This window comes from Oncorhynchus gorbuscha, unplaced genomic scaffold (assembly GCF_021184085.1).
Source record: "Oncorhynchus gorbuscha isolate QuinsamMale2020 ecotype Even-year unplaced genomic scaffold, OgorEven_v1.0 Un_scaffold_1956, whole genome shotgun sequence".
Lineage (NCBI taxonomy): Eukaryota > Metazoa > Chordata > Actinopteri > Salmoniformes > Salmonidae > Oncorhynchus > Oncorhynchus gorbuscha.
In genome coordinates, this window is record NW_025744986.1 from 61,480 (window position 1) to 87,500 (window position 26,021).

General features: G+C 46.3%; 1 protein-coding gene and 1 long non-coding RNA gene across 2 annotated transcripts in view; one reads left to right on the forward strand and one right to left on the reverse strand.

The window, feature by feature from the left end:
* The window catches only part of LOC124017353 (nuclear receptor coactivator 3-like), a 44,543-nt gene that overhangs the window by 18,057 nt on the left and 465 nt on the right, over positions 1 to 26,021 (reverse strand). Inside the window, exons 2-4 of the mRNA XM_046332606.1 lie at positions 23,006 to 23,056; positions 8,876 to 8,983; positions 7,802 to 7,962 (exon numbers count right to left, since the gene is read on the reverse strand). Of these exons, the coding sequence (XP_046188562.1) occupies positions 7,802 to 7,962; positions 8,876 to 8,964 (250 nt within the window). The 5' untranslated portion in view covers positions 8,965 to 8,983; positions 23,006 to 23,056. The remainder of the gene's footprint in view (positions 1 to 7,801; positions 7,963 to 8,875; positions 8,984 to 23,005; positions 23,057 to 26,021) is intronic.
* LOC124017354 lies at positions 9,768 to 14,922 on the forward strand. Its single transcript, XR_006835491.1, has 3 exons — positions 9,768 to 10,307; positions 14,300 to 14,494; positions 14,693 to 14,922. It is a non-coding gene; the product is annotated as an uncharacterized LOC124017354 (long non-coding RNA).

A 26,021-nucleotide genomic window follows, 5' to 3' on the forward strand; every position in this document is an offset into this window, starting at 1 on the left:
TTCTTCCCAGAAGTCCATAGGTCATCCCTGTAGACTGCCCAAAACTAGTGCCTTACAGCTGTAAACATATCATATAGTTATCAACTTAGAATAGTGCCGAAGCAACACACCAAGTAGGAAAACCATAGATATGGCATTAGAGACAATGTCATGACAGTCATTTTGCCAGAACATTGGACGTATATAGAATACAGTCCAATTAGATTATTTTTGTGTGAGAACTATATTTTGTATATATTTTGTTTATGCTTCCATTCCTTTTCGGTTCAGTTCCTTTGACACTTAGGAAGTGATAGGGCCATAAACAAAGTCCCCATACAACCATGACTTAGTGCCACAACGCTGCTCATTGGGGAATGAATGTAATTATATATATTTCATGAGTGTGTGTGCGTTGTTAACATCTGCCCAAGTTACTGCCCAGATCTTCCAGTCTGGACGACGACCAGATGGCGGGTCCGGAAAGGCGACCCCAAATCCGGCCACCCACGGTCCATCCTTGTGGCGGCATGCCCCGCTGTCAGGGAGCCTACCAAGGTAAACCACCACAGGGGGGGGGGACCGCAACAGCGATCACCAACCAGGACATCCCCTGGCCGCTTCCAGGGAACCTACCAAGGTACATCACTAGCAGGGACCGCAACGACAATCACCAACCGGACATCAACTGCCATCCTTGTGGTGGACTGCTCCGCTTCAGAAAAGCCTACCAAGTTCAACCACCAGAGGGGACTACAACGATGATCTACAAACAGGACATCACGTGTTCATGATTTTATGTTGATTTGTAACTTGCAGGTCAAACAAGATCAAAACCACCGGGGGGGGGTATGACATGACGTTGGCCTCTTTGGGTATAGCAAGCCCATCCCCCTCTCCCCGCCCCTGAGCCCAGTTAGGGTCAGGCCTCCTGGGACAGCCCCTTTTCTGCCATTCCGAATAAAACCCAACTTTGAGAAATTATCAGCAGACCGAGCTTACCTCAATTACGAGATGGCTGGACAAGGGTTTTAAGACTATTGCTGAATCTTTTAACCATACCACGTGGTTAAACTCTTAGACTATCGATACCGACAGAATAAGAACAAATCTTTGATATTAATTGCTAGTCTGCAGCTAGGAATTCGGTATCATTGTCCACGAAGAACGACAACCGCCGAAACAACCATTCTATAATGAATGTCACTCTGAACAATCCCCTCTAACCACAACCGAGAGAGAGAGGGAGAGAGATGGACAATTCTACCAAATAATTTTCACCAGCGATCAAGACGACACACTGAGCGTAAATATATATATTGATTGCAATTGTTTCCGAATGAGTGAGCGTTCATGTGCAAAGGATTAGCATTTCAATTGTTATAATTATCACTCTGTAGTGACTTCTTAGTCGACCCCCACTTCCCCTTTTGTCTAACAAGCCGCCATGCCGGTTTAGCCCACTAGGGCACATTCTATCATTTCATGTAACCACATTTACCTTGTTTGTTTATGCATTTCTGTGAATTACTTAGTTAGTAATAAATAAATGATTTAAGACAATTAATTGATGTATGGATGACTCATAGTGAAGACTGGGTTCGTGCAGATAACCAATAATTTACGACATTAGGAATGAGACTAACGTGAGGTAAAGTAAATAATTAATTAATTCGAAGACTAATTGATCAGATAAAATATCTGAAAAGTTATTTTAGGAAATGATAACTTTATAATCTGAATATTTTTCCTTGGTGCCCCGACTTCCTAGTTAATTAGTTACGTGATTAATCAGTTGATCGCGTAATAACTAATTACAGAGAATTTTTGATAAAAACTATCAGTCTTCAGTTAATGACAGTAAAGACACGACAGTGGTCTGCTTGAAACATGTTGGTATCACAGACTCAGACAGGAAGCGGTTGAAGATGTCAGTGAAGACACTTGCCAGTTGGTCAGCGCATGCTCAGAGTACACATCCTGTTAATCCGTCTGGCCCTGTGGCCTTGTGAATGTTGACCTGTTTAAAGGTCTTACTCACATCGGCTGCGGAGAGCGTGATCACACAGTTGTCCGGAACAGCTGATGGTCTCATGCATGTTTCAGTGCTACTTGCCTCGAAGCGAGCATAGAAGTTATTTAGCTTGTCTGGTAGGCTTGTGTCACTGGGCAGCTCTCGGCTGTGCTTCCCTTTGTAATAGTTTGCAAGCACTGCCACATCCGACGAGCATCGGAGCCGGTGTAGTACGATTCGATCTTAGTCCTGTATTGACGCTTTGCCTGTTTGATGGTTCGTTGTAGGGTATGCAGGATTTATTATAAGCTTCCGGGTTAGAGTCCCGCTCCTTGAAAGCGGCAGCTCTACACTTTAACTCAGTGCGAATGTTGGCTTGGCTTCTGGTTGGGGTATGTACGTACAGTCACTGTGGGGATGACGTCCTCGATGCACTTATTGATAAAGCCAGTGACTGATGTGTTGTACTCCTCAATGCCAACGGAAGAATCCCGGAACATATTCCAGTCTGTGCTTCCAAAACAGTCCTGTAGTTTAGCATCTGCTTCATCTAACCACTTTTTATAGACAGAGTCACTGGTGCTTTCTGCTTTAATTTTTGCTTGTAAGCAGGAATCAGGAGGATAGAGTTATGGTCAGATTTGCCAAATGGAGGGCAAGCTTTGAACACGTCTCTGTGTGTGGAGTAAAGGTGGTCTAGAATGTTTTTCCCTCTGGTTGCACACTTAACATGCTGATAGAAATTCGGTAAAACTGATTGAAATTTTCCTGCATTAAAGTCCCTGGCCACTAGGAGTGCCGCCTCTGGATGAGCGTTTTCCTGTTTGCTTATGTCGGAACACAGCTCATTGAGTGCGGTTTTAGTGCCAGCCTCGGTCTGTGGTGGTATGTAAGACAGCTACGAAAAATACAGATGAAAAATCTCTAGGTAGATAGTATGGTCTACAGCTTATCACGAGATACTCTACCTCTACCTCAGGCGAGCAAAACCTTGAGACTTCCTTAGATATCATGCACCAGCTATTGTTTACAAATATGCGTAGGCCTCCGCGTAGGCCTCTTACCATAGGCTGCTGTTCTGTCCTGCCGATAGAGTATATAAACCACTTGCTGTATGTTCTTAATGTTGTCGTTCAGCCACGACTCGGTGAAACATAACATATTACAGTTTTTAATGTCCTGTTGGTAGGATATACGTGCTTTCAGTTCGTCCCATTTATTTTCCAGCGATTGAACGTTAGCTAGCAGAACGGAAGGCAAGGGCAGATTCGCCACTCGTCGCCAGATCCTCACAAGGCATCCTGATCTCTTTCCGCGGAACCTACGTTTCCCTTTCCAGCAAATCACGGGGATCTGGGCCTGATCGGGTGTCTGTAGTATATCCCTCGCATCCGACTCATTGATGAAGAACTCCTCGTCCAATTTGAGGTGAGTTATCTCAGTTTTGATGTCCAGAAGCTCTTTTTGGGTCATAAGAGACGGCAGCAGCAACATTATGTACAAAACAAATTACGAACAACGTGAAAAAACAAACAAAATAGCATGGTTGGTTAAGAGCCGATAAGATGGCAGCCCTCCCCTTCGGCGACATCTTAAATTCCTAACACACCTTTAATTCCTAACACACATCTCCTGTGCAAATGTGTGTGCAAATAAGAAAACATTAAAAGTATGAAGAGATTAGCTGTGAAAGGTGTAAAGTAAACTCTTTAGACACAGATCTGTGTAACTACATCACAATCCACTTATTAAAGCTCCAACAACCACCAGGGGTCAGCGTTTCCCAACCTTCCCTCCACACAAAGCACCAGGTAAGGGGAGCAACATCCATATGCAGCCTTCTCTGTCTGAGGAGCGAAGGGGCTGAGACCAGACCAGGGCTGGACGTAGACCAGAGCAGTATAGTGTATGGTTTGGACTAGGTAGCAACTTGCCTTGCTGCCTTCATACTTTATATTTAGTGTGAGATTTAAGAGGGACTGGCTGGCTGGCAGAGATCCAGGCAGGCACTAGGCAACAGCAGTATTAATGCAGAAGCTATCTGGAGCTGGGCTACAGGAATCCTTCCATCTGATTAGATCCCAGAGGGGACAGATACAGCAAACAGAAAGAAAAACAGCCAGCCCTGCTCTGAAGGTAGAGATCCTAGAGGGGGAAATCAATAATTTCCAGGCCCAGGGACATGTACTAGTCTGTGGCGGCCTAAATGTCAGAACTGGACAAGAACCTGACACCCTCAGCACACAGGGGGACTAACACCTACCTGGAGGTGACAGCAATCCCTGCCCCATATGCCTCCCAAGGCACAACATGACCAAAAAAACGGGTCACAACTCCTGCAGCTCTGTCGTACGCTGGTATGTACAAAGTCAAAGATAGGCTTCGAGGGGTAGGTACATGTATAGCTCATCTCTTGGCAGTAGTACTGTAGACTACTTTATCACTGACTTCAACCCAGAGTCTCTCCGTGCATTCAGTCAGCCCACTGACACCCTTATCAGGTCACAGCAAAATCACAGTCTCCTTGAACAGAGTAATACTCAATCATGAGGCATCAAAGCCAAAGGAACTGAATAATATTAAGAAATACTTTAGATGAAAGGAAAGTAGTGTGGAAACCTACCAAAAAACATTTAGGCAACAACAAATTCAATCCCTACTAGACAACTTCCTGGACAAAACATTTCATTGTAATAGTGAAAATGTAAACTTGGCAGTAGAAAACCTAAATAGTATATTTGACCTCTCAGCTTTCCAATCAAATCTAAAAACGTCAAATAGAAAACTGAAGAAAATTAATAACAATGACAAGTGGTTTTACGAAGAATGCAAAAACCAAAGAAAGAAATCTAGAAACCTATCCAAACAAAAACATAGAGACCCAGAAAACCTGAGCCTTTACTATGGTGAATCACTAAAACAATACAGAAATACACTACAGAAAAAGAAGGAACAGTACGTCAGAAATCAGCTCAACGTAATTGAAGAATCCATAGACTCAAACCACTTCTGGGAAAATTGTAAAACACTAAACAAACAACAACACGAAGAGTTATCTATCCAAAACAGAGATGTATGGGTAAACATATACATGGTCAAATACAAATCTTAGGATACCTGACCACTGTGACTGACCCAAACTTAAGGAAAGCTTTGACTATCTACAGACTCAGGGAGCATAGCCTTGCTATTGAGAAAGACCACCGTAGGCAGACCTGGCTCTCAAGAGAAGACAGGCTATGTGCACGCTGCCACAAAATGATGTGGAAACTGAGCTGCACTTCCTATCCTCATGCCAAATGTATGATCATATTAGAGACACTAATTTCCCACAGACTACACAGACCACAAAGAATTTGAAAACAAACCCAATTTTGATAAACTCCCATATTTATTGTGTGAAATACCACAGTGTGCAATCACAGCAGCAATATTTGGGACCTGTTGCCACAAGAAAAGGGCAACCAGTGAAGAACAAACACCATTGTAAATACAACCCATATTTAAGTTTATTTCTTTTTTCTTTTGTATTTTAACTATTTGCACATTTATTCTTAATGTTTACTGTTAATTTTTATTGTTCATTTCACTTTTGTTTATTATCTACTTCACTTGCTTTGTCAAAGCTATCATATGTTTCCCATGCCAATAAAGCCCCTTAAATTGACATTTAATTGAGAGAGGGGATAGAGAAAATGGGAATAGGGGTGCAGAAGGAGAGGGAGGTGGTGGAGAGGTAGAAGGAAAGGTAGAGAGACAGAGGGGGAGAGAAGGGGTAGACAGAGGGAGAGAGAAGGGGTAGACAGAGGGAGAGAGAAGGGGTAGACAGAGGGAGAGAGAAGGGGTAGACAGAGGGAGAGCGAAAGAGAGAGAAATAAAGAAAGAGAAAGGTTGAGAACAAATTTGAAAGAAAGAAAGAAAGAAAGAAAGAAAGAAAGAAAGAGAGAACCAGACAGAGTTGTAAAGAGTGAAATCCAATGGCACTTTATTATTCACTTCCGGTAACTATGGCAACCTGTCTCCGGAGAGTCAGTGCCAGCTGTACTTCCCCTTCCTGTCGAGGTGGCAGAGACTAACTGTCACCTCCCCCTGCCTCAGTCTCGGTCTCTGTTCAGACTGACTATCACCTCCCCCTGTCTCAGTTTTGGTCTCTGTTCAGACTGACTGTCACTTCCCCCTGCCTCAGTCTCTGTTCAGACTATAATCCTCCAACTCAATTTGGCTCAGCTAGATCTAGGACACTAAACTGATCTTAAATCAGTGTCTACGGCCAACTTAAGCCTACTACTCCCTGCGGTTCCCCTACCAATGCCCATCACAGAAGGCTGCTGAGGGGAGGACGGCTCATAATAATGACTGGAATGGAGTAAATGGAATGGTATCAAACACATGGAAACCATGAGTTTTATGTGTTCGATTCCATTTCATTTACTCCGTCCCAGCCGCTACTATGAGCCTGTCCTCCCTAATTAAGATACCACCAACCTCCTGTGCCTCCAAGCCATTGTGAACACCTGTGGTGCCTATCCAAAGGGGGAATGAAACATGCATCAAAAGTCATGTAAAAGTACTGTAAAAGTCTGCAAATGATTCACTATCTACAACAACTTCAACAAGATTGTACCAGACAATAACGGAGGCAAAGCAGTCCACTTTGATTACCTGTAACGGCAGTTATACAATCATAGTTGCTCTCGCACACACACACACAGACACAGACACACACAGACACACACAGACACACACAGACAGGCACACAGAAGAAGTGACATGCACACAAATCCCTGCCAAAGTTCCCCCCAAACAATCCCCAACCGCCCAGGCTGTGAAATGGTGTGGAGATGAATGAGTGATGGATGAGTCTGTGGCTCTGTGCACCTGGGCCCACAGTTCTCCCTCTCCTCCATCCCTCCCCTCCCCTCCTCTCCCTGGCCCAGCTGCTCTGGGGGAAAGACACACAGCCAGGGCTCCAGCCCTCTCACAGACCTGCTCCATACTATCAGCTCTAATTGCCTCCCTCTTAGCCCATCTGGCTTTCCAGTGCCACTCCAGTGCCACTCCAGTGCTAAACCAGTGCTAATCCAATGCCACTCCAGTGCTAAACCAGTGCCGCTCCAGTGCTACTCCAGCGCCACTCCAGTGCTAAACCAGTGCCACTCCAGTGCTAATCCAGTGCCACTCCAGTGCTAAACCAGTGCTACTCCAGTGCCACACCAGTGCCACTCCAGTGCTAATCCAGTGCCACTCCAGTGCTAAACCAGTGCCACTCCAGTGCTAATCCAGTGCCACTCCAGTGCCACACCAGTGCTAAACCAGTGCCACTCCAGTGCTAATCCAGTGCCACTCCAGTGCTAAACCAGTGCCACTCCAGTGCTAATCCAGTGCCACACCAGTGCCACTCCAGTGCTAAACCAATGCCACTCCAGTGCTAAAACAGTGCCACTCCAGTGCTAAACCAGTGCCACTCCAGTGCTACTCCAGCGCCACTCCAGTGCTAAATTCACATCTGCTAGACTATGATCAAGGCCAATAACACTCCACATGTTTTAGGTGCACTAACAACATTGGGAGCCACAGATTTAAGGGATGATATGATGAAAGTAATGGTGATGGGTTTACTATTAGTCTTGTCCAAAGGCTGACAAAAAGTAGTGTCCAAAATAGGGAATAGGGTGCCATTTCTGTCATTGCCACAGTACGGGTTCTGAGACAGCCATGTCTAGCAGTGGTACTGTGTAGTCAGTGATAAAGTTGCAGATATTACTAATGGGTTACCCACGGCTACAATGGGTGTCTGTCTCTACTCACCCTGCTCTTTTATCTGTCTGATCTGGCGCACTGTCTCCTTGAGGATGGCACACTTGTCTGGCTTGACGTTGAAGCTGTCGATGTCACCGAGGTTGGCAGAGATCAATTCGGCCAGCTCCTCTATGTATTTAGTCTCCTGCTCCCGCCGTCTCCGCTCACACCTACAGGGTGTACCACTATGTGTTATTACCGGTATTCACCATTATTATTTACACTTGTTTTACCAGCGTTCTATTCATTAGGCACCAAATGGAAGAAAATGGACTGAAACAGGGAGGGACTACCTGAAATTGTACAATAAGAAATGCTTGTATTTGTTATTAAATTTCAAAACACTTAAAACAAAAAAAATTTAAATCATGCCCGACTGAATATGACGCTGGTAGTTTGACTACGAAAACGGCCTATTTCCATGTTTAAGGTTACCGAATCTGCCCAGAGTCTTTAATGTGCCGAATGTCAAGTACAGTATAGCATTCTGGGGATGTGGTTCGATCACTACAATAACAATCTTTCATTCTCTGAGCATTGACTCATCCATGCTTGGACATACACATTCAACCTTCCATGACTTTGAGAATGGATTTTCAGACTATTCAAACAGAAACTGGTTTCCAACAGGTCAATGTTGAGCTTAACCCAATATCCCACCGAAATAATCTAATGGTCGAATATTGTGTAACCGGTTTCAAACGGGTACAAATTGGCTATGTTTACACAGGCAGCCCAATTCTGATCTTTTATTTTACTAATTGGCATTTTGACCAATCAGATCAGCTCTGAAACAGATCTGATGTGAAAAGATCTGATTTGAATGGTCAAAAGACCAATTAGGGGTGAAAAAAAATCTGAATTGGGCTGCCTGTGTAGACTTGAGTGTAGACTAGATACTCTTAAGGTGAATGACTACAGCTACTAGTGATCTCCAGAGTCAGTAGCCAGGGTTGACCTACAGTAGAATACAGTAAAAAGGCTACATACACCCTGGTGTAATTCCAAATGTATGAATAAAAATGTGTATTATCGGACTTGGCAAAATATATTTGTATGTTTTGTCACCAGCCCCCTACTCACCCCAGACCGGGCGTGTCGCAGGTGGAGAGCTTGCGTTTTCGGTTTTCCGAGCTCAGAGGCTCCATGGAGTTGTCCCCCAGTCCGCTCATCGTGTACACATATCAGCACCTGACAGGGACAGGAAACACAAACCCTTAGACAACAGGTGAGATGATTTGAGGGATGGCCAATAATATGTTAATGTGGCTGTTAGGGAAAAAGACAAACAGGTGTAGGAAACCTCCATATATAAACACATCTAACCTTATGGCTATTGTTCAAACCCAAAGACAGACACCCACACCGACATGAAGGAGAAGCTTTATGTTAAATATACATATACAGCCAGGGTACTCTTAAGCTTATATTATGCAAATAAGACACTCTTGGCACAATATGAAAAATCGATATTGCATTTAGCAACGTCTGCTTCCTTCTCTTTCAGGGTAGAGTGTGTGTAGGACCGGCACAGACAGACATACACAGACACACAGACACACACACACATGTAGCAGGATTAGCAGCATCTCTGACAGTAAGCCAGGCTGCACGACTAACCCGGTTAAGACAGACGTCTGTCTCCCACAATGCATCACACTCTGTATACAGGAAGTGGGCTGGCAAAGGAGGGGGGAGAGGAGAGCGAGAAGTCGGCAGCAGGAAGTCTATGCTGATTAGTCCATTTCTTTACCAGTGACGCTGGGGAAAAGTGAGAGGGGGCAGGGGGAGAGGGAGTGAATGCAAAAGGAGAGAGAGTGAATGAGGTAGGAGACAGAAAGGGAGAGGACATAGAGGGGGGAGATTCAGGAAGAGAGCAGGAGGATAAGAGAGTGGTGGGAGACAGAGAGAGGGAGCAGAGAGGGAGAGGGAAAAGCGAGGTGAAGGGGAGGTAGCAAGAGGGAGAGCGGGAAGAGAGTGAGAGAAGGAGTGGAAGAGACAGGGAGGAGAGAGAAAGAAGAAAAGGACACATGTAGACAGGCCCATGAGCTTTGAGTCTCTGTGGTGTACGATTGGGAGGAGAACCACACTCCAGTGCCTTTCTTAACCTTCACAGCAAGTGCATCATTTTTATTCCATTGATTACATGATTACCCTCTGACTGACATGCATGAAGCCTCTAATGAATAGAAAATAAATCCACCAGAGGGAAAGGAAGCAGTGTCGCCATTCTCTCATTCTATCCATTTATTTTACAGATAGTTTATGTTAGAATTATTAGTGGTAGCCTAATGTTTATCCATCACTGTGATACATATTTTAATTTCAATCATTGCAAGGACATACGATCGGCTTCACAGAAAGACTAAGTTTGTTGCTACATTATCCCAGCGGTTGACTCAACAACAGATGTTCTACCCAGCCTATGCATTCGATCAAGCCTGCTGGTCCGGCAACATTTGTCACACCCTGATCTGTTTCACCTGTCTTTGTGATGGTCTTCACTCCTCTCCAGGTGTCACCTATCTTTCCCATTATCCCCTTTGTATTTATATCTGTGTTCTTTGATTGTCTGTTGCCAGTTCGGCTTGTTTGTCAAGTCAACTAGCGTTTTTGTGTCTCAGCGCCTGCTTTTCCCCAGTCTCTATTTTTCTCACCCCCAGGTTTTGACCCTTGCCTGTCCTGAATCTGAGCCCGCCTGCCTGACCACTCTGCCTGCCCGTGACCCTGCCTGCCATCCTGTACCTTTGCCCGACCTCTGGTTTACTGATCCTTGCCTGCCTTGACCTGTCTATTGCCTGCCCCTGTTGGATTATTAAACCATTGATAATTTGACATTGTCTGCATCTGGGTCTTACCTTCCTACCTGACTGTACGAACAGACACGGGCCAGCTGCGCAACGCCATCTTCTCCCAAGGAGCCTCCATTGGTAGGCACAAGGAATTGCTTCGTGGTCTTATGGAGGGGATCCAAACATTGGCTGAGTGCCATGACCGGGCGTTGGATATGCTGCAGGAGCAATTCCGTGTGTTGTCTGGGGGGCAGCCTGCCCTCAGTAACTCGGCAGTTAGCAGCGCCGCCCCACCGGCCACTCCACCTTCCCGGGAGCCCCGTTTACCTCCCCTGGAATGCTTTAATGAGGAACCAAGCACCTGTCGGGCGTTTTTAGCTGTGTGCCCTCAATTTTGAGCTTCAGTCCTCCTTCCCCTCAGATCGCTCCAAGACGGCCTACCTCATCATGCTGATGTCTGGGAGGCCTCTTACCTGGGCTACCGCCGTATGGGAACAACAGCCGGCCATGTGCGTGAGTCTGGAGGGGTTCATGGGAGAGGTGAGGAAGGTTTTTGATGCCCAGTTCTCCGGGAGAGAAGCTGCCCGGAAGCTAATCCAGCTCCGGCAGAAACGCCTGCGGAGTGGCTGACTATGTGGTGGATTTCCGCACGTTGGCAGTGGAGAGTGCGTGGAACCAGGAAGCACTGTGTGACATGTTCCTGCACAGCGCCCTGAAAGAGGTCAAGGACGAGAGCACCCAAGGTTTTCCGACCTTCCTCGCGTCACTAAAGACGGCCAAGGCACTGTTTCTCGAGCCTATGAAACTAGGCATATCTGAGTTGTTGCCAGCGGACCGGCAACACAGGATCAACACAAGGTGCTGTCTGTATTGCTGGACTTTTGGTCATTTTGTGTCCTCTTGCACGGTAAAAGACCAGGCTCACCGGTAGCTCACTGGTAGTGACTACTCTGGTGGGCAACATTGAGAACTTTTCTGTTTCCCTTACTCGCACCCCGTTTTTATGTCATTCTGTTATGGGGAAACCAGTCTAATCGTTGACTCTGGGGCCGACGAGAGCTTTTTGGACGCCACACTGGCTTCCGAGCTGAACATTCCCACTCATCCCCTCTCCATTCCCATGGATGTTAGAGAGCTGTATGGATGCTCTATAGATCGGGTCACCCATAACACCACTCCTATTAACCTAGATGTGTCAGGGAATCACAGAGAGACGATTCAATTCCTGCTCATCAAGTTCCCCCAGATTCCCGTGGTTTTGGGATTCTCCTGGCTCCACGACACAATCACCTCAGCCCATGCTATCATGGGCTGAAGTCCGCCACGCCTATTGTCTGAAGTCGGCGCAACCTGCCCTGGGACGTCTTCCTGGGGGCTCAGAAGTTGCTCCGGACCTCTCTGTCATTCCCGCAGAGTACCAGGACCTCCTGGAGGTGATCAGCAAGTCCCAGGCCACTTCCCTTCCGCCGCACCGCCCCTATGACTGCGGGATTGACCTTCTCCCTAGCACCACGCCGCCCCGGGGACGTCTGTACTCTGTCGGGACCAGAGACCAAGGCTATGGAGGCCTACATTGGGGACTCCCTAGTTACAAGATGTATCCGTCTCTCTTCCTCTCCCGCTGGCACAGGTTTCTTCACGAAGAAAAGGACAAGACACTGCGCCTGTGCATTGAGTACCGAGGACTCAATGACATTACGGGAGGGGGACGAGTGGAAGACCGCCTTTAACACGACCAGCGGCCACTACGAATATCTGGTCTTGCCCTTTGGCCTCACCAACGTCCCTGCCGTGTTCCAGGCTCTGGTGAATGATGTTCTCTGCAACATGCTGAACCGGTTCGTCTTCGTTTACATTGATGACATCCTTGTCTTCTCCCGCTCTCCCCAAGAACACATGCTCTACATCTGACATGTTCTCCAGCGCCTTCTGGAGAACCAGTTGTTTGTTAAGGCTGAAAAGTGCGAGTTCCATTGCTCCACCATTCCCTTTCTGGGCTACATCATCTCTGCGGGGTGTGTCCAGATGGATCCCATGAAGTTGAGAGCGGTGCTGGATTGGCCTCAGTCTACATCCAGGGTGCAGCTGCAACGCTTCCTGGGGTTCGCCAACTTTTATTGCCGCTTTATCCGGGGTTAGCTCGTGGCCAGCTCGTGTCAGTTTGTGGTGGGGTTAGCTCGTGTCAGCTCGTGGTGGAGGCCGATGCTTCGGATGTCAGAGTGGGGGCTGTCCTGTCCCAACATTCTGCCATGGACCTTAAGTTGCATTCCTACGCCGCCTTCTCCCACCGCCTCAATTCCATGGAGAGGAACTATGATGTGGGGAATCGGGATCTTTTCACAGCTAGAACGGGCGGAACATCCATTCATTGTATGGACCGACCACACAAACTTAGAGTATCTCTGCACCGCCAAGCGCCTCAACTCCAGGCACGCGAGATGGGCTCTGCTGTTTACCTGGTTCAAATTTTCCCTCTCCTACTGGCCGGGGTCCAAGAACGTAAAGCCGGATGCCCTGTCTTGCCGCTATAACCCCACGGTTACAATCCCGAGACCATCCTTCCCACCTCATGCCTGTTGACGGCACTCAGCTGGGGTATAGGGAAACAGGTCTGGGAGGCACAGCAGTCCCAGCCAAACACGGGGGGGGGGGGGGGCAGATACCTGGATGTTTGTGCCTGACACTGTTCCTCCGCGGTTCCTCCAGGCTTGCTTGCCACCTGGGTTCTCGTCGGACCCTGGCCTTCGTGCAACGACACATTTGGTGGCCTACTATGGTTCTGGATGTTGCCGCGTTTATCGCCACCTGCACGGCCTGCACACAGAACAAGACTCTTCGGCAAGCTCCGGCTGATCTTCTCAACCCACTGCCTGTCCCTCACCGTCCCTGGTCCCATATATCCCTGGACTTCATCACTGGTCTGCCCCCGTCTGAGGGCAACACTGCCATCCTAACTGTGGCCGACCGGTCTTCTATAGCTGCCCACTTCATTCCTCTCCCCAAACTACCCTCGGCCAAGGAGAGGGCCCACCTTATGGTGCAGCACATCTTCTGGATCCACGGACTCCCGTTGGACATGGTCTCCGACCGGGGTCCTCAGTTCTTGTCCCAGTTCTGGAAGGCATTCCGCACGCTCATTGGGTCGTCGGCCAGCCTGTCCTCCAGAATCCACCCTCAGTCCAACGGCCAGACGGAGCGGGCCAACCAGGACGTAGAGAAAACTCTTTGCTGCCTAGTCTCCTGCAACCCTGCCACCGGGAATCAGCAACTGGTATGGGTTGAGTACGCTCACATCCACCTTCCTTGCTCTTCCACGGGTCTCTCGCCCTTAGAGTGTTCCTTGGAATATCAGCTTCCGCTCTTCCCCTAACAAAAGAGGAGGAGTCAGCAATCCCTCTGCCCAGATGTTCATCCGCCGCTGTCGCCGTACCTGGAAGAGAGCCCGGGCCCCTCTGTTGAAGACCACTTCTAGGTATAGGCGACAAGCGGATCGCCACAGGACACCTGCTCCACGCTATCGGCTTGGGCTGAGGGTATGGCTCTCCAGGTGGAGTCAAGTAACCCCCCCCCCCATTTCATTGGATGTTCGCTATCTCTAGAATAAGCCCCACTACTGTTTGTCTTTTGTTACCCCAGTACCCTTTGTATTCACCCTACTTTCCATGTGTCTAGGATTAAGAATGTGTCTCACAGCCCTTTTGTCCTATGTTTCCAGGCCCACCCCATCTCCCTGTGTCATCGATGGCCTACACAGTGAGACGCCTCCTAAGTGTTCGACCACAGGGCAGGGGTTTCCAGTACCTGGTTGACTAGGAGGGTTATGGCCCGGACGGGAAGTGCTGGGTATACACTGGAAACATCCTGGACCCAGCCCTCATCGCCCACTTCCACCGCCAGCACCGTCGAACAGGTATGTGCCCAGGTAGGGCCCATGGGGGGAGGTTACTGTCACACCCTGATTGTTTCACCGGTTTTGTGATTGTTACCACCCCCTTCCAGGTGTCGTCCATCTTCCCCATTATCCCCTGTGTATTTATACCTTTGTTCTCTGTTTGTCTGTTGCCAGTTCAGCTTGTTTGTCAACTCAACCAGCATTTTTGTGTTTCAGCTCCTGCTTTTCCCAGCCTCTCTTTTTTTCTACCCCTCCTGGTTCTGGGCGCTCCTGCCTGATCACTCTACCTGTCCCTGACCCTGCCTGCCGTCCTGTACCTTTGCCCAACCTCTGGATTATTGACCTCTGCCTGCCCTGAGCCTACCTGCCGTCCGGTATGGTTGGCCCACCTCTGGTTTACTGACCCCTGCCTGCCTTGACCTGTCTATTGCCTGCCCCTGTTGGATTATTAAACCATTGATAATTTGACGTTATTTGCATCTGGGTCTTACCTTCCTACCTGATAACGTCACCTAAATGAATGCTCGACAATGTTGGACAGTGGTGTGATGCTCTGCCTCCCTTAGTGTGGACCATGGTTTCCGTTAGCCGGTCACTATTATATATATATATTTAAAATACGATAAAAATCAGTGCTGGCCAATTGTCAGAGAAGAGAAAATCCCACTGTGAAATGCTTTTTAGACTATTCATTGAAATAACAATTGATGGAAATACATTTGACTGATCATGCTTATCGGTCTATAGGTTCATTTGCATAATTGAGTACTTACTTACTGATTTTATTGTTCCCATGGGGATTTTTTTTTGCAGGGTGATGTACACATTTAAAGTGACGTTTAAATACAAAACAAAATTGACAATACAACTTCCATAACAGTTACATACCAATAAAAAAAATAAAAAATATATAATAAAGAAAAATAGAAAAATAAAACATAAAAAATAAAAAAGACTAGCCTGCTGCTGGCCTCACGGAGTCGATAGGAACATTAGCCCGAGCTATTTAGGAGGGATATCACACCTGGCAGAAATTATTGTCTAGTTCTGTTTTTCCTGCTGAGGGGTGCCCTATACCTGTGCCCAGAGGGGAGTAGTTCAAAGTCCAGGTACAGCGGGTGGAATTGAATTGGTGCGTGTATATAGTATATTCATTATGTATTTTATTTATCATACACGTACAGCATACAGAGCCTTTACGCAACTAATCTGTCAGACAGTGCGAGAGCTGCTACTACAGCAGCATCTCAAACAGCAAATGCATAGGCAACGGAAGGCAAGCTACATCAGCACGTCACACACCACTTTGTAAAGAGCTGGAGGCAGTAAGAATAAACATATACTTAATTGTTTGAAAGTTGACTGATTTATTATATATGAGGCTTGCTTGTGCGGTGCGATTTTGTCAATTGTTTTCCCACTAATTTCACTATGGACAGAACATGCACGCGTACTCTAGTGCCTCGTACGCTTAAAAAAATAATAGTTTATCAACATTTTAAGATAAACGTTCTATCTATTGCATCAGACTTATTGCTTTTAAACTTTTTTTAATGAAATACCCCAGGGATCTATCGTCCCACAACTGCCCCAGAGTCTCGAACAAGCTGATCTACGGAATATGTCAACTAATCTACTATAGGGGATAGTAGATTGACATAAGCCAGGGATTTTGCTGTTCGTTACATGTCTTGTTGGCTGAGGAAAAGTAAAAGTGGACCGTTATTCTAACATCTTCAAAGTGTGCATCAGAATTCGATAAGAAAGACAGCACATCATTGCAATATTCGACTTGCATGTTCTGGTATTATGAAAAACCATTATCTAAATGTGATTTCTGTCATTCTAAGCACACTGGGTGAACGCCCTAATCAGGTTACGCACCCAATGCATATAGGTCCTGTACATTTCTCAAATGTCCGGTAAATTAAAATGTTGCAGATCAAATGTCCTTCACCACATTTTCATAACTGTTCATTAACACGGTACTTCATTTTGTTTATCTGTCGGCCCCAGACTTGAACTCCGGCCCTGTGTGTGGCTAACTGACCATCTCTGCCCATTCATCACCATTTACCCATTGTTGTCTTACCCGTTGTTGTCTTAGCTCTCCCAATCAGCACCTGTGAATGCTTACTGCCTCTCTCTAATGTCAATATGCCTTGTATGCTGTTGTTTAGGGTAGATCTCATTGTTTTATTTTACTGCGGAGCCCCTAGTTCCACTCAACATGCCTCAGATAGCTCCTTTGTCCCACTCCCCAAACTTGCGGAGACCGCACCTAGGTTAACTGGCGCCTCCAGAGATGCAACCTCTCTCATCGTCACTCAATGCCTAGGTTTAACTCCACTGTACTTGCACCATACCATACCCTTGTCTGTACATTATGCCCTGAATCAATCCTACCACGCCCAGAAATCTGCTCCTTTTATTTGTTTTATTTCACCTTTATTTAACCAGGTAAGCTAGTTGAGAACAAGTTCTCATTTGCAACTGCGACCTGGCCAAGATAAAGCAAAAGAAGTTCGAAACATACAACAGACTTACACATGGGAATAAACAAATATACAGTCAATAATACGGTAGAAATAAATAAATAGGCCATTGTGGCGAAGTAATTACAATATACCAATTAAACACTGGAGTGATAGATGTGCAGAAGATGAATGTGGAAGTAGAGATACTGGGGTGCAAAGGAGCAAGATTAATAAAATAAATAACAGTATGGGCATTTGCATTTCCAGAGCTCTAGATGGGACGCCTGCGTGCCAGGTAGGAGAAAGAGGTTAACAAAAGGCTAAGCTTGAGAGCAAATATATTTATTTCATTTAATTTGCGATTTTCATTAATAGTTAATGTTGCGTTATGGTAATGAGCTTGAGGCTATAAATAGGATCCCGGATATGGAATTGCACGTCGCAACAGGTTAAAGACAGTACCGTACAGCCATCTTCATCGACCTGGCCAAGGCTTTCGACTCTGTCAATCACCACATTCTTATCGGCAGACTCAATAACCTTGGTTTCTCTAATGACTGCCTCACCTGGTTCACTAACTACTTCTTAGATAGAATTCAGTGTGTCAATTCGGAGGGCCTGTTGCCCAGACCTCTGGCAGTCTCTATGGGGGTGCCACAGGGTTCAATTCTCGGGCCGACTCTTTTCTCTGTATATGTCAATGATGTCGCTCTTGCTGCGGGTGATTCTCTATGCAGACACTATTCGGTATACATCTGGCCCTTCTTTGGACAATCCAAACGAGCTTCAATACCATACAACACTCCTTCCGTGGCCTCCAACTGCTCTTAAATGCTAATAAAACTAAATGCATGCTCTTCAACTGATCGCTGCCCACACCCGCCCGCCCGACTAGCATCCCTATTCTGGACGGTTCTGACTTTGAATATGTGGACAACTATAAATACCTACAGTGCCTTGCGAAAGCATTCGGCCCCCTTGAACTTTGCGACCTTTTGCCACATTTCAGGCTTCAAACATAAAGATATAAAACTGTATTTTTTTTTGTGAAGAATCAACAACAAGTGGGACACAATCATGAAGTGGAACGACATTTATTGGATATTTAAAACTTTTTTAACAAATCAAAAACTGAAAAATTGGGCGTGAAAAATTATTCAGCCCCTTTACTTTCAGTGCAGCAAACTCTCTCCAGAAGTTCAGTGAGGATCTCTGAATTATCCAATGTTGACCTAAATGACTAATGATGATAAATACAATCCACCTGTGTGTAATCAAGTCTCCGTATAAATGCACCTGCACTGTGATAGTCTCAGTGGTCCGTTAAAAGCGTAGAGAGCATCATGAAGAACAAGGAACACACCAGGCAGGTCCGAGATACTGTTGTGAAGAAGTTTAAAGCCGGATTTGGATACAAAAGGATTTCCCAAGCTTTAAACATCCCAAGGAGCACTGTGCAAGCGATAATATTGAAATGGAAGGAGTATCAGACCACTGCAAATCTACCAAGACCTGGCCGTCCCTCTAAACTTTCAGCTCATACAAGGAGAAGACTGATCAGAGATGCAGCCAAGAGGCCCATGATCACTCTGGATGAACTGCAGAGATCTACAGCTGAGGTGGGAGACTCTGTCCATAGGACAACATTCAGTCATATATTGCACAAATCTGGCCTTTATGGAAGAGTGGCAAGAAGAAAGCCATTTCTTAAAGATATCCATAAAAAGTGTTGTTTAAAGTTTGCCACAAGCCACCTGGGAGACACACCAAACATGTGGAAGAAGGTGCTCTGGTCAGATGAAACCAAAATTGAACTTTTTGGCAACAATGCAAAACGTTATGTTTGGCGTAAAAGCAACACAGCCCATCACCCTGAACACCCCATCCCCACTGTCAAACATGGTGGTGGCAGCATCATGGTTTGGGCCTGCTTTTCTTCAGCAGGGACAGGGAAGATGGATAAAATTGATGGGAAGATGGATGGAGCCAAATACAGGACCATTCTGGAAGAAAACCTGATGGAGTCTGCAAAAGACCTGAGACTGGGACGGAGATTTGTCTTCCAACAAGACAATGATCCAAAACATAAAGCAAAATCTACAATGGAATGGTTCAAAAATAAACATATCCAGGTGTTAGACTGGCCAAGTCAAAGTCCAGACCTGAATCCAATCGAGAATCTGTGGAAAGAACTGAAAACTGCTGTTCACAAATGCTCTCCATCCAACCTCACTGAGCTCGAGCTGTTTTGCAAGGAGGAATGGGAAACAATTTCAGTCTCTCGATGTGCAAAACTGATAGAGACATACCCCAAGCGACTTACAGCTGTAAATGCAGCAAAAGGTGGCGCTACAAAGTATTAACTTAAGGGGGCTGAATAATTTTGCACGCCCAATTTTTCAGTTTTTGATTTGTTAAAAAAGTTTGAAATATCCAATAAAAGTCGTCCCAATTCATGATTGTGTCCCACTTGTTGTTGATTCTTCACAAAAAATACAGTTTTATATCTTTATGTTTGAAGCCTGAAATGTGGCAAAAGGTCGCAAAGTTCAAGGGGACCGAATACTTTCGCAAGGCACTGTAGGTGTCTGGCTAGACTGTAAACTTTCCTTCCAGACTCATACTAAGCATCACCAATGCAAAATTAAATTTAGAAATCAGCTTCCTATTTCGCAACAAAGCCTCCTTCACTCATGCTGCCAACATACCCTCGTAAAACTGACTATCCTACCGATCCTTGACTTCGGCGATGTCATTTACAAATTAGCCTCCAACACCCTACTCAGCAAATTGGATGCAGTCTATCACAGTGCCATCCGTTTTGTCACCAAAGTCCCATATACTACCCACCACTGCGACATGTATGCTCTCATTGGCTGGTCCTCGCTACATATTCGTCGCCAAACCCACTGGCTCCAGGTCATCTATAAGTCTTTGCTAGGTAAAGCTCCGCCTTATCTCAGCTCACTGGTCACCATAGCAACGCCCACCCGTAGCACACGCTCCAGCAGGTATATTTCACTGGTCATCCCCAAAGTCAACACCTCCTTTGGTCGCCTTTCCTTCCAGTTCTCTGCTGCCAATGATTGGAACAAATTGCAAAAATCACTGAAGTTGGAGACTGATATCTCCCTCACTAACTTTAAGCATCAGCTGTTAGAGCAGCTTACTGATCACTGCAGCTGTACACAGCCCATCTGTAGATAGCCTATCCAACCAACTTACTACCTCGTCCCTTTTTTTGTTTGTTTATCTGCTCTTTTGCACACCAATATTTCTACCTGCACATCCTCATTTGCACATCTATCACTCCAGTGCAAATTGCTAAATGTTAATTACTTCGCCACTATGGCCTATTTATTGCCTTAACTCCTTACTTCATTTGCACACACTGCAAACAGATTTTTCTATTGTGTAATTGACTGTACGTTTGTTTATCCCATGTGTAACCCTGTGTTGTTTTTTGTTGCACTGCTTTGCTTTATCTAGGCCAGGTCGCAGTTGTAAAAGAGAACTTGTTCTCAACTGGCCTACCTGGTTAAATAAAGGTGAAATAAAACAAATGAGAAGCATCAAACTGTAGCTCTGTATGTAGTGACACATAAGCAGTGTTTTTCAAAGACGCTCCCTCACTCCCTCTCTTTCCCTTCCTCCCAAAAGTGTTTCTTTCAAATCTATCCATCTCTGTCAATCTTTCCTAAGAGTACAATCTCGTGACTGCTTGTCTGTCTGTACTGTAGCTCATCTTCGCATGAAACTACTAAACTACTCTTCCACTGTCTGACAGGGAGAGAGAAAGAGAGCGAAAGACAGAGAGAAAGAGAGAGAGATGGCTCAAGAGCTCTAATTGCAGAGTGAATGAGGAAGCCCCAGAGAAGGGCTGATTAGGAGGGCTACTGAATACCCCAGGGAAATGGGTCACCTCCAGTGTGGTGCGAGTTGCCTGCCCGCCCGCTTCTCCAGCACTGCGCAGGGTGAAAAGTAAATTACACGCCACAGGCAGTGGGGCCTGGTAGGACACTGGGAGGCAGGGGTGCTGTGGTGGGTACTGGGTACGGTACCGGAGGGGTAGAGGGTGGGACGGGGAGGGGAGGAGGAAGTGGACGATGTCACGACTCCAGAGAGATCTACAATGAGTGTAAGTAAACGTTGATGGAGATGTGGTCCACCTCTTTCTCAATTAACATTCTGCCCACTTCCATTTGCCAAGAGTTGTGACCAATATTCCCTCTAATATTTTCTGGCACTGAGCAAATTTCAGGTCTGCTGAGCACAAACATGAACCTTGTGAAATTTGTGTGCAACTTCCGGCGCTTGTTTACTGTGAACACTGAGGCTGTACCCGCTTTGATTTACTGTTTTGGTAGCCAAGTAGGCTACTGTGTCTATTTGATCATAATGTAGGCCTACCACAAAAAACTATGGAGAAAATGCATTACATAACATATTAACATGTAAATAGCGGTTCTGCCATTCAGCCTACAGTAGCAGCCTCAATATGTGGTGTTCAACGTCGGCCTACATGCAGGGATGGACATTAATCTGTTTATCCACTTGTCCTTCAGACTGAACATTTTGTTGTGTTGATTGATGCAAGAAACCATACCATTACCATTATTACCAAACCATACCATTATTACAGAGAATCAGACAAATTATGCTACCCTCGACCTATTGGTTACATAGCATATTCAAGCCTGTCTCAAAATACAACACTGCCCCTTTAAAACATAAAAAAGCTCTTTACCTGACTCGCTTTCAAAGATGGCTAGAAATGCTCTTGTAGGAAGCAATAACTCCCACATTGCTGACTACAAATCAGCTATAACTGGGCTAATAACTAACTAATTAGCAAAGAAAATGAACAAATATGCACACATGGCTACATGCAGCTCTTGCTTTGATCTCAAAACAAGCACATAATAATCGCGACCGCTCATGCTGTAAAACAGTCTGGTTCAAAGTGAATGGCACAAATCCATATATGGAAATGGCCAATTTGCATATTCTGTAGGTCTGCTGCAGCTCTGAGTGGTTATGGCACACCGGTCTATGTAGAGTACAGCCCTGAGTGGTTATGGCACACCGGTCTGTGTAGAGTACAGCCCTGAGTGGTTATGGCACAGTACAGCCCTGAGTGGTACAGCCCTAGTGGTTATGGCACACCGGTCTGTGTAGAGTGAGCCCTGAGGGTTATGGCACACCGGTCTGTACAGTGAGTGGTTATGGCACACCGGTCTGTGTAGAGTACAGCCCTGAGTGGTTATGGCACACCGGTCTGTGTAGGGTACAGCCCTGAGTGGTTATGGCACACCGGTCTGTGTAGAGTACAGCCCTGAGTGGTTATGGCACACCGGTCTGTGTAGAGTACAGCCCTGAGTGGTTATGGCACAGTAGAGTACAGCCCTGAGTGGTTATCTGTGGTTATGGCACACCGGTCTGTGTAGAGTACAGCCCTGAGTGGTTATGGCACACCGGTCTGTGTAGAGTACAGCCCTGAGTGGTTATGGCACACCGGTCTGTGTAGAGTACAGCCCTGAGTGGTTATGGCACACCGGTCTGTGTAGAGTACAGCCCTGAGTGGTTATGGCACACCGGTCTGTGTAGAGTACAACCCTTGTGCCTGTCAATGCAATAGAATCCTACTCAGATGCACTCTGCCTCATAGTTAGTTTTAGATACGAAGTCTTGCATATTTTGTTTTGGTATGTTGCATTGAAAGTGGCTAATATTGTGTTGATTGAATCACAATTCCCACAGTAAAGGGAAGCGTTGATAGTGTTAACTAATGGGGAAAACTCTAGAAAGTTGAGTGAAGTTCAGTCCCTTGAAGCTCTGTGCAGCTTAGAGGGAACATTGGTTGTGACTCAGCAAGGCTATGAGAGCTCCAGAAATCCCTGAGGTTGAACCACCTCCTTGAACTGCTCTCCAGCATACCAACCAACCAAATAACCAGCCTGCCAGCAGCCTAATGGTCCCATAGCACCTACATGGCACTGGCCGAAATTGAAATTAGAGACAAAAAAAAAAAAAAACTTGCCCATGAACTCACCTCTTCAGCAGAGTATAAATGATGAAATCCAACGTCATTGAACTTCACATCCTGCAAGACAAAAAAGGAGAAAAGAGTCAAATATGTAATGGAATTCATTGATGTACAGCAGCCGCAAACTGTTAGGGTATTGATGCAGTTTAGAGACGAAATGTTAATGCAGATCGAAAGAGAGAGAAACAGAACGAGAAATACAAGAGACAGACAAACAGAGAAAGGGTGCCCAGGAACTGCTGGAGATGTAGCCAACATTGTAATAGCACGGCTGTGTGTGTGTGTGTGTGTGTGTGTGTGTGTGTGTGTGTGTGTGTGTGTGTGTGTGTGTGTGTGTGTGTGTGTGTGTGTGTGTGTGTGTGTGTGTGTGTGTGTGTGTGTGTGTGTGTGTGTGTGTGTGTGTGTGTGTGTGTGTGTGTGTGTGCGTTGAGAAAATTAGCATGAATGATTTAGGGTGGAGGATGGGGCCCAAACGAGCAGCTCTCTCATGACTGATGATGTTTGTGTGTTTGAGAGCCATTAGGCAGCTGTTTACAGGCATGACGCTATGCAGGCAGAGGATGAAGGGATGGGGGAGGGAGAGAGAGAGTAGCTTGTGTCGTGTGCAAAGGTAGGTCTGAGTGTCTCTTGATCATGTGTCTGTGTATGGGAGCCAAAATGTATTACTGTTTACCCAACCCATGGTACGACACTTTGCAATGAGGACTTTGTACTGAGGGACATTCTCTGACTTTCCACTCAATCAGTAACATTAGCTGTGTGTGTGTGTGTGTGTGTGTGTGTGTGTGTGTGTGTGTGTGTGTGTGTGTGTGTGTGTGTGTGTGTGTGTGTGTGTGTGTGCGTGCGTGCGTGCGTGCGTGCGTGCGTGCGTGCGTGCGTGCGTGCGTGCGTGTGTGTGTGTGTAAGGTAGCACAACAAGTTCAGTCAGAAACAACAAGAGAGAAATAGAGAAAAATTGTCTCTGTTTCTCTCTATCTCAGTTCTGACTCGAAACAAAACAGCCTCAAACCAGCCTCCCACGTTAACATGAGTCATATAAAGAATGACCCAGTGCAACAAACAAACAAGCGTCTAAAATGTCTTACTGGGCACAGACAGACAGACAGACAGACAGACAGACAGACAGACAGACAGACAGACAGACAGACAGACAGACAGACAGACAGACAGACAGACAGACAGGCAGGCAGGCAGGCAGCCAGCCAGCCAGCCAGACAGGCAGGCAGGCAGGCAGGCAGCCAGCCAGCCAGCCAGCCAGCCAGCCAGCCAGCCAGACAGACAGACAGACAGACAGACAGACAGACAGACAGACAGACAGACAGACAGACAGACAGACAGACAGACAGACAGACAGACAGACAGACAGACAGACAGACAGACAGACAGACAGACAGACAGACAGACAGACAGACAGACAGACAGACAGACAGACAGACAGACAGACAGACAGACAGACAGAGGGAAAACACACTGAGGTAGAAAAGGAATAATAGAAACTCAACTATATGTGAAGATTTCTCTTGGCCCGTCTACATTTATGTCTCAACAGTGTCTGACTGATGATCTCTGTGACTTGATATTGTCATGAGGTATATCTGTACTAAACTATATCTGTACTAAAAAGCACTATCAGTTTTTTTAAAGGAGTCAAGCAATCTCCACTGATACCACCCATTTTGAATCCATTTTCACCATGAGAAGCACACCATCAATGACCTACCTACCTACACAACTGGTTTATAGGATTTCACTGCAAAAAGTGGGGCTGCATTACATTACCTTTTTAGAGTTCAATTGGGTCCCTCTTATTTTCTGAGTGAAAATGAGAGCCCGTCAACGCAGAGCTACCTGAGCATGGCAACAAGGAGAGGGTTAATAATGGCCACTGGTTCCCTGTCCATTTAACAACTAGCCTAATGTTGGGAGAGACAAACAGATGAGACAGACTGAGGCTTCCTTGTTTCAGATAAGTGTCTCCTCATTGTTTTTCGGGTGCGAGAGGGGGCGAGCAGGCAGGTGGGCGGGCAGGGGGCGGTGCGGTGGTTTGTGGTTAGCGGGGGCAGGGAGTTGTGAGGCTAGGTGATACAGACAGAAACAGCCAGCCCTATTTTCATAATCTCTGTTGACAAAACAGAAGAGCAGTGTGGCCTGGCCAGATCATGTAAAACTCCAGTAGGAACACAACAGACAGACCTGCAGTCTACAGCTATGCTGACGTAGTCAATGACTGGCTGTAGTCAGGTTGGTGACCTCCACTGTAATTAGCCCACGTTGGGACAAAGTTAGGAAAAATTCATAATACATAATGCATTGGGTTGATACTAGAGAATGGTTGATATACAGGACTGACTGAGGCATCATGGGTAGAGGAGTCTTCCTGCTGATCTAAATCAGTGTGACATGAAGCAGCAGAATCCCAGACTCACCTTCAGATCCCCCACTCCTCTTCTCTACCCTCTCCTTTCCATAACCATTCTCGTCTCCTCCCTATCCACCTCCTCTCCTCGAAATAATATCCTTCTCTCCTCCCTCTCCTGCCCTGATTTACTCATCTCCTCCCCTCCTCTCTCAATACCACCTATGTACTATAGACATAATCTCACTCAACCCCACCTCTTCCTACACCACCACCATCCCTCTCTTCTCCATAATCATCCATCCCCTGCCTCCCCGCCTCCTGTGTGTGTGTGTGTGTGTGTGTGTGTGTGTGTGTGTGTGTGTGTGTGTGTGTGTGTGTGTGTGTGTGTGTGTGTGTGTGTGTGTGTGTGTGTGTGTGTGTGTGTGTGTGTGTGTTGCTGTCACCTGCAGACTAGGGTACAGATAAATGCTTTTTTCTGTCTCTATGGGAGGCAGAGCAGGGGCAATAATTTGATTTCTCCTGCTGTCTCCCCAGCAGCCTCTTTCTCGCTCACTCTCCACCTTTCCATCTCAGCCTCTCTCTCCTTTCTCTATCTCCACCTTTCTCTCTCTCCACCTTTCTCTCTCTCTCTCTACCTCTAAATCTAAATCTCCCTCGCTCTTC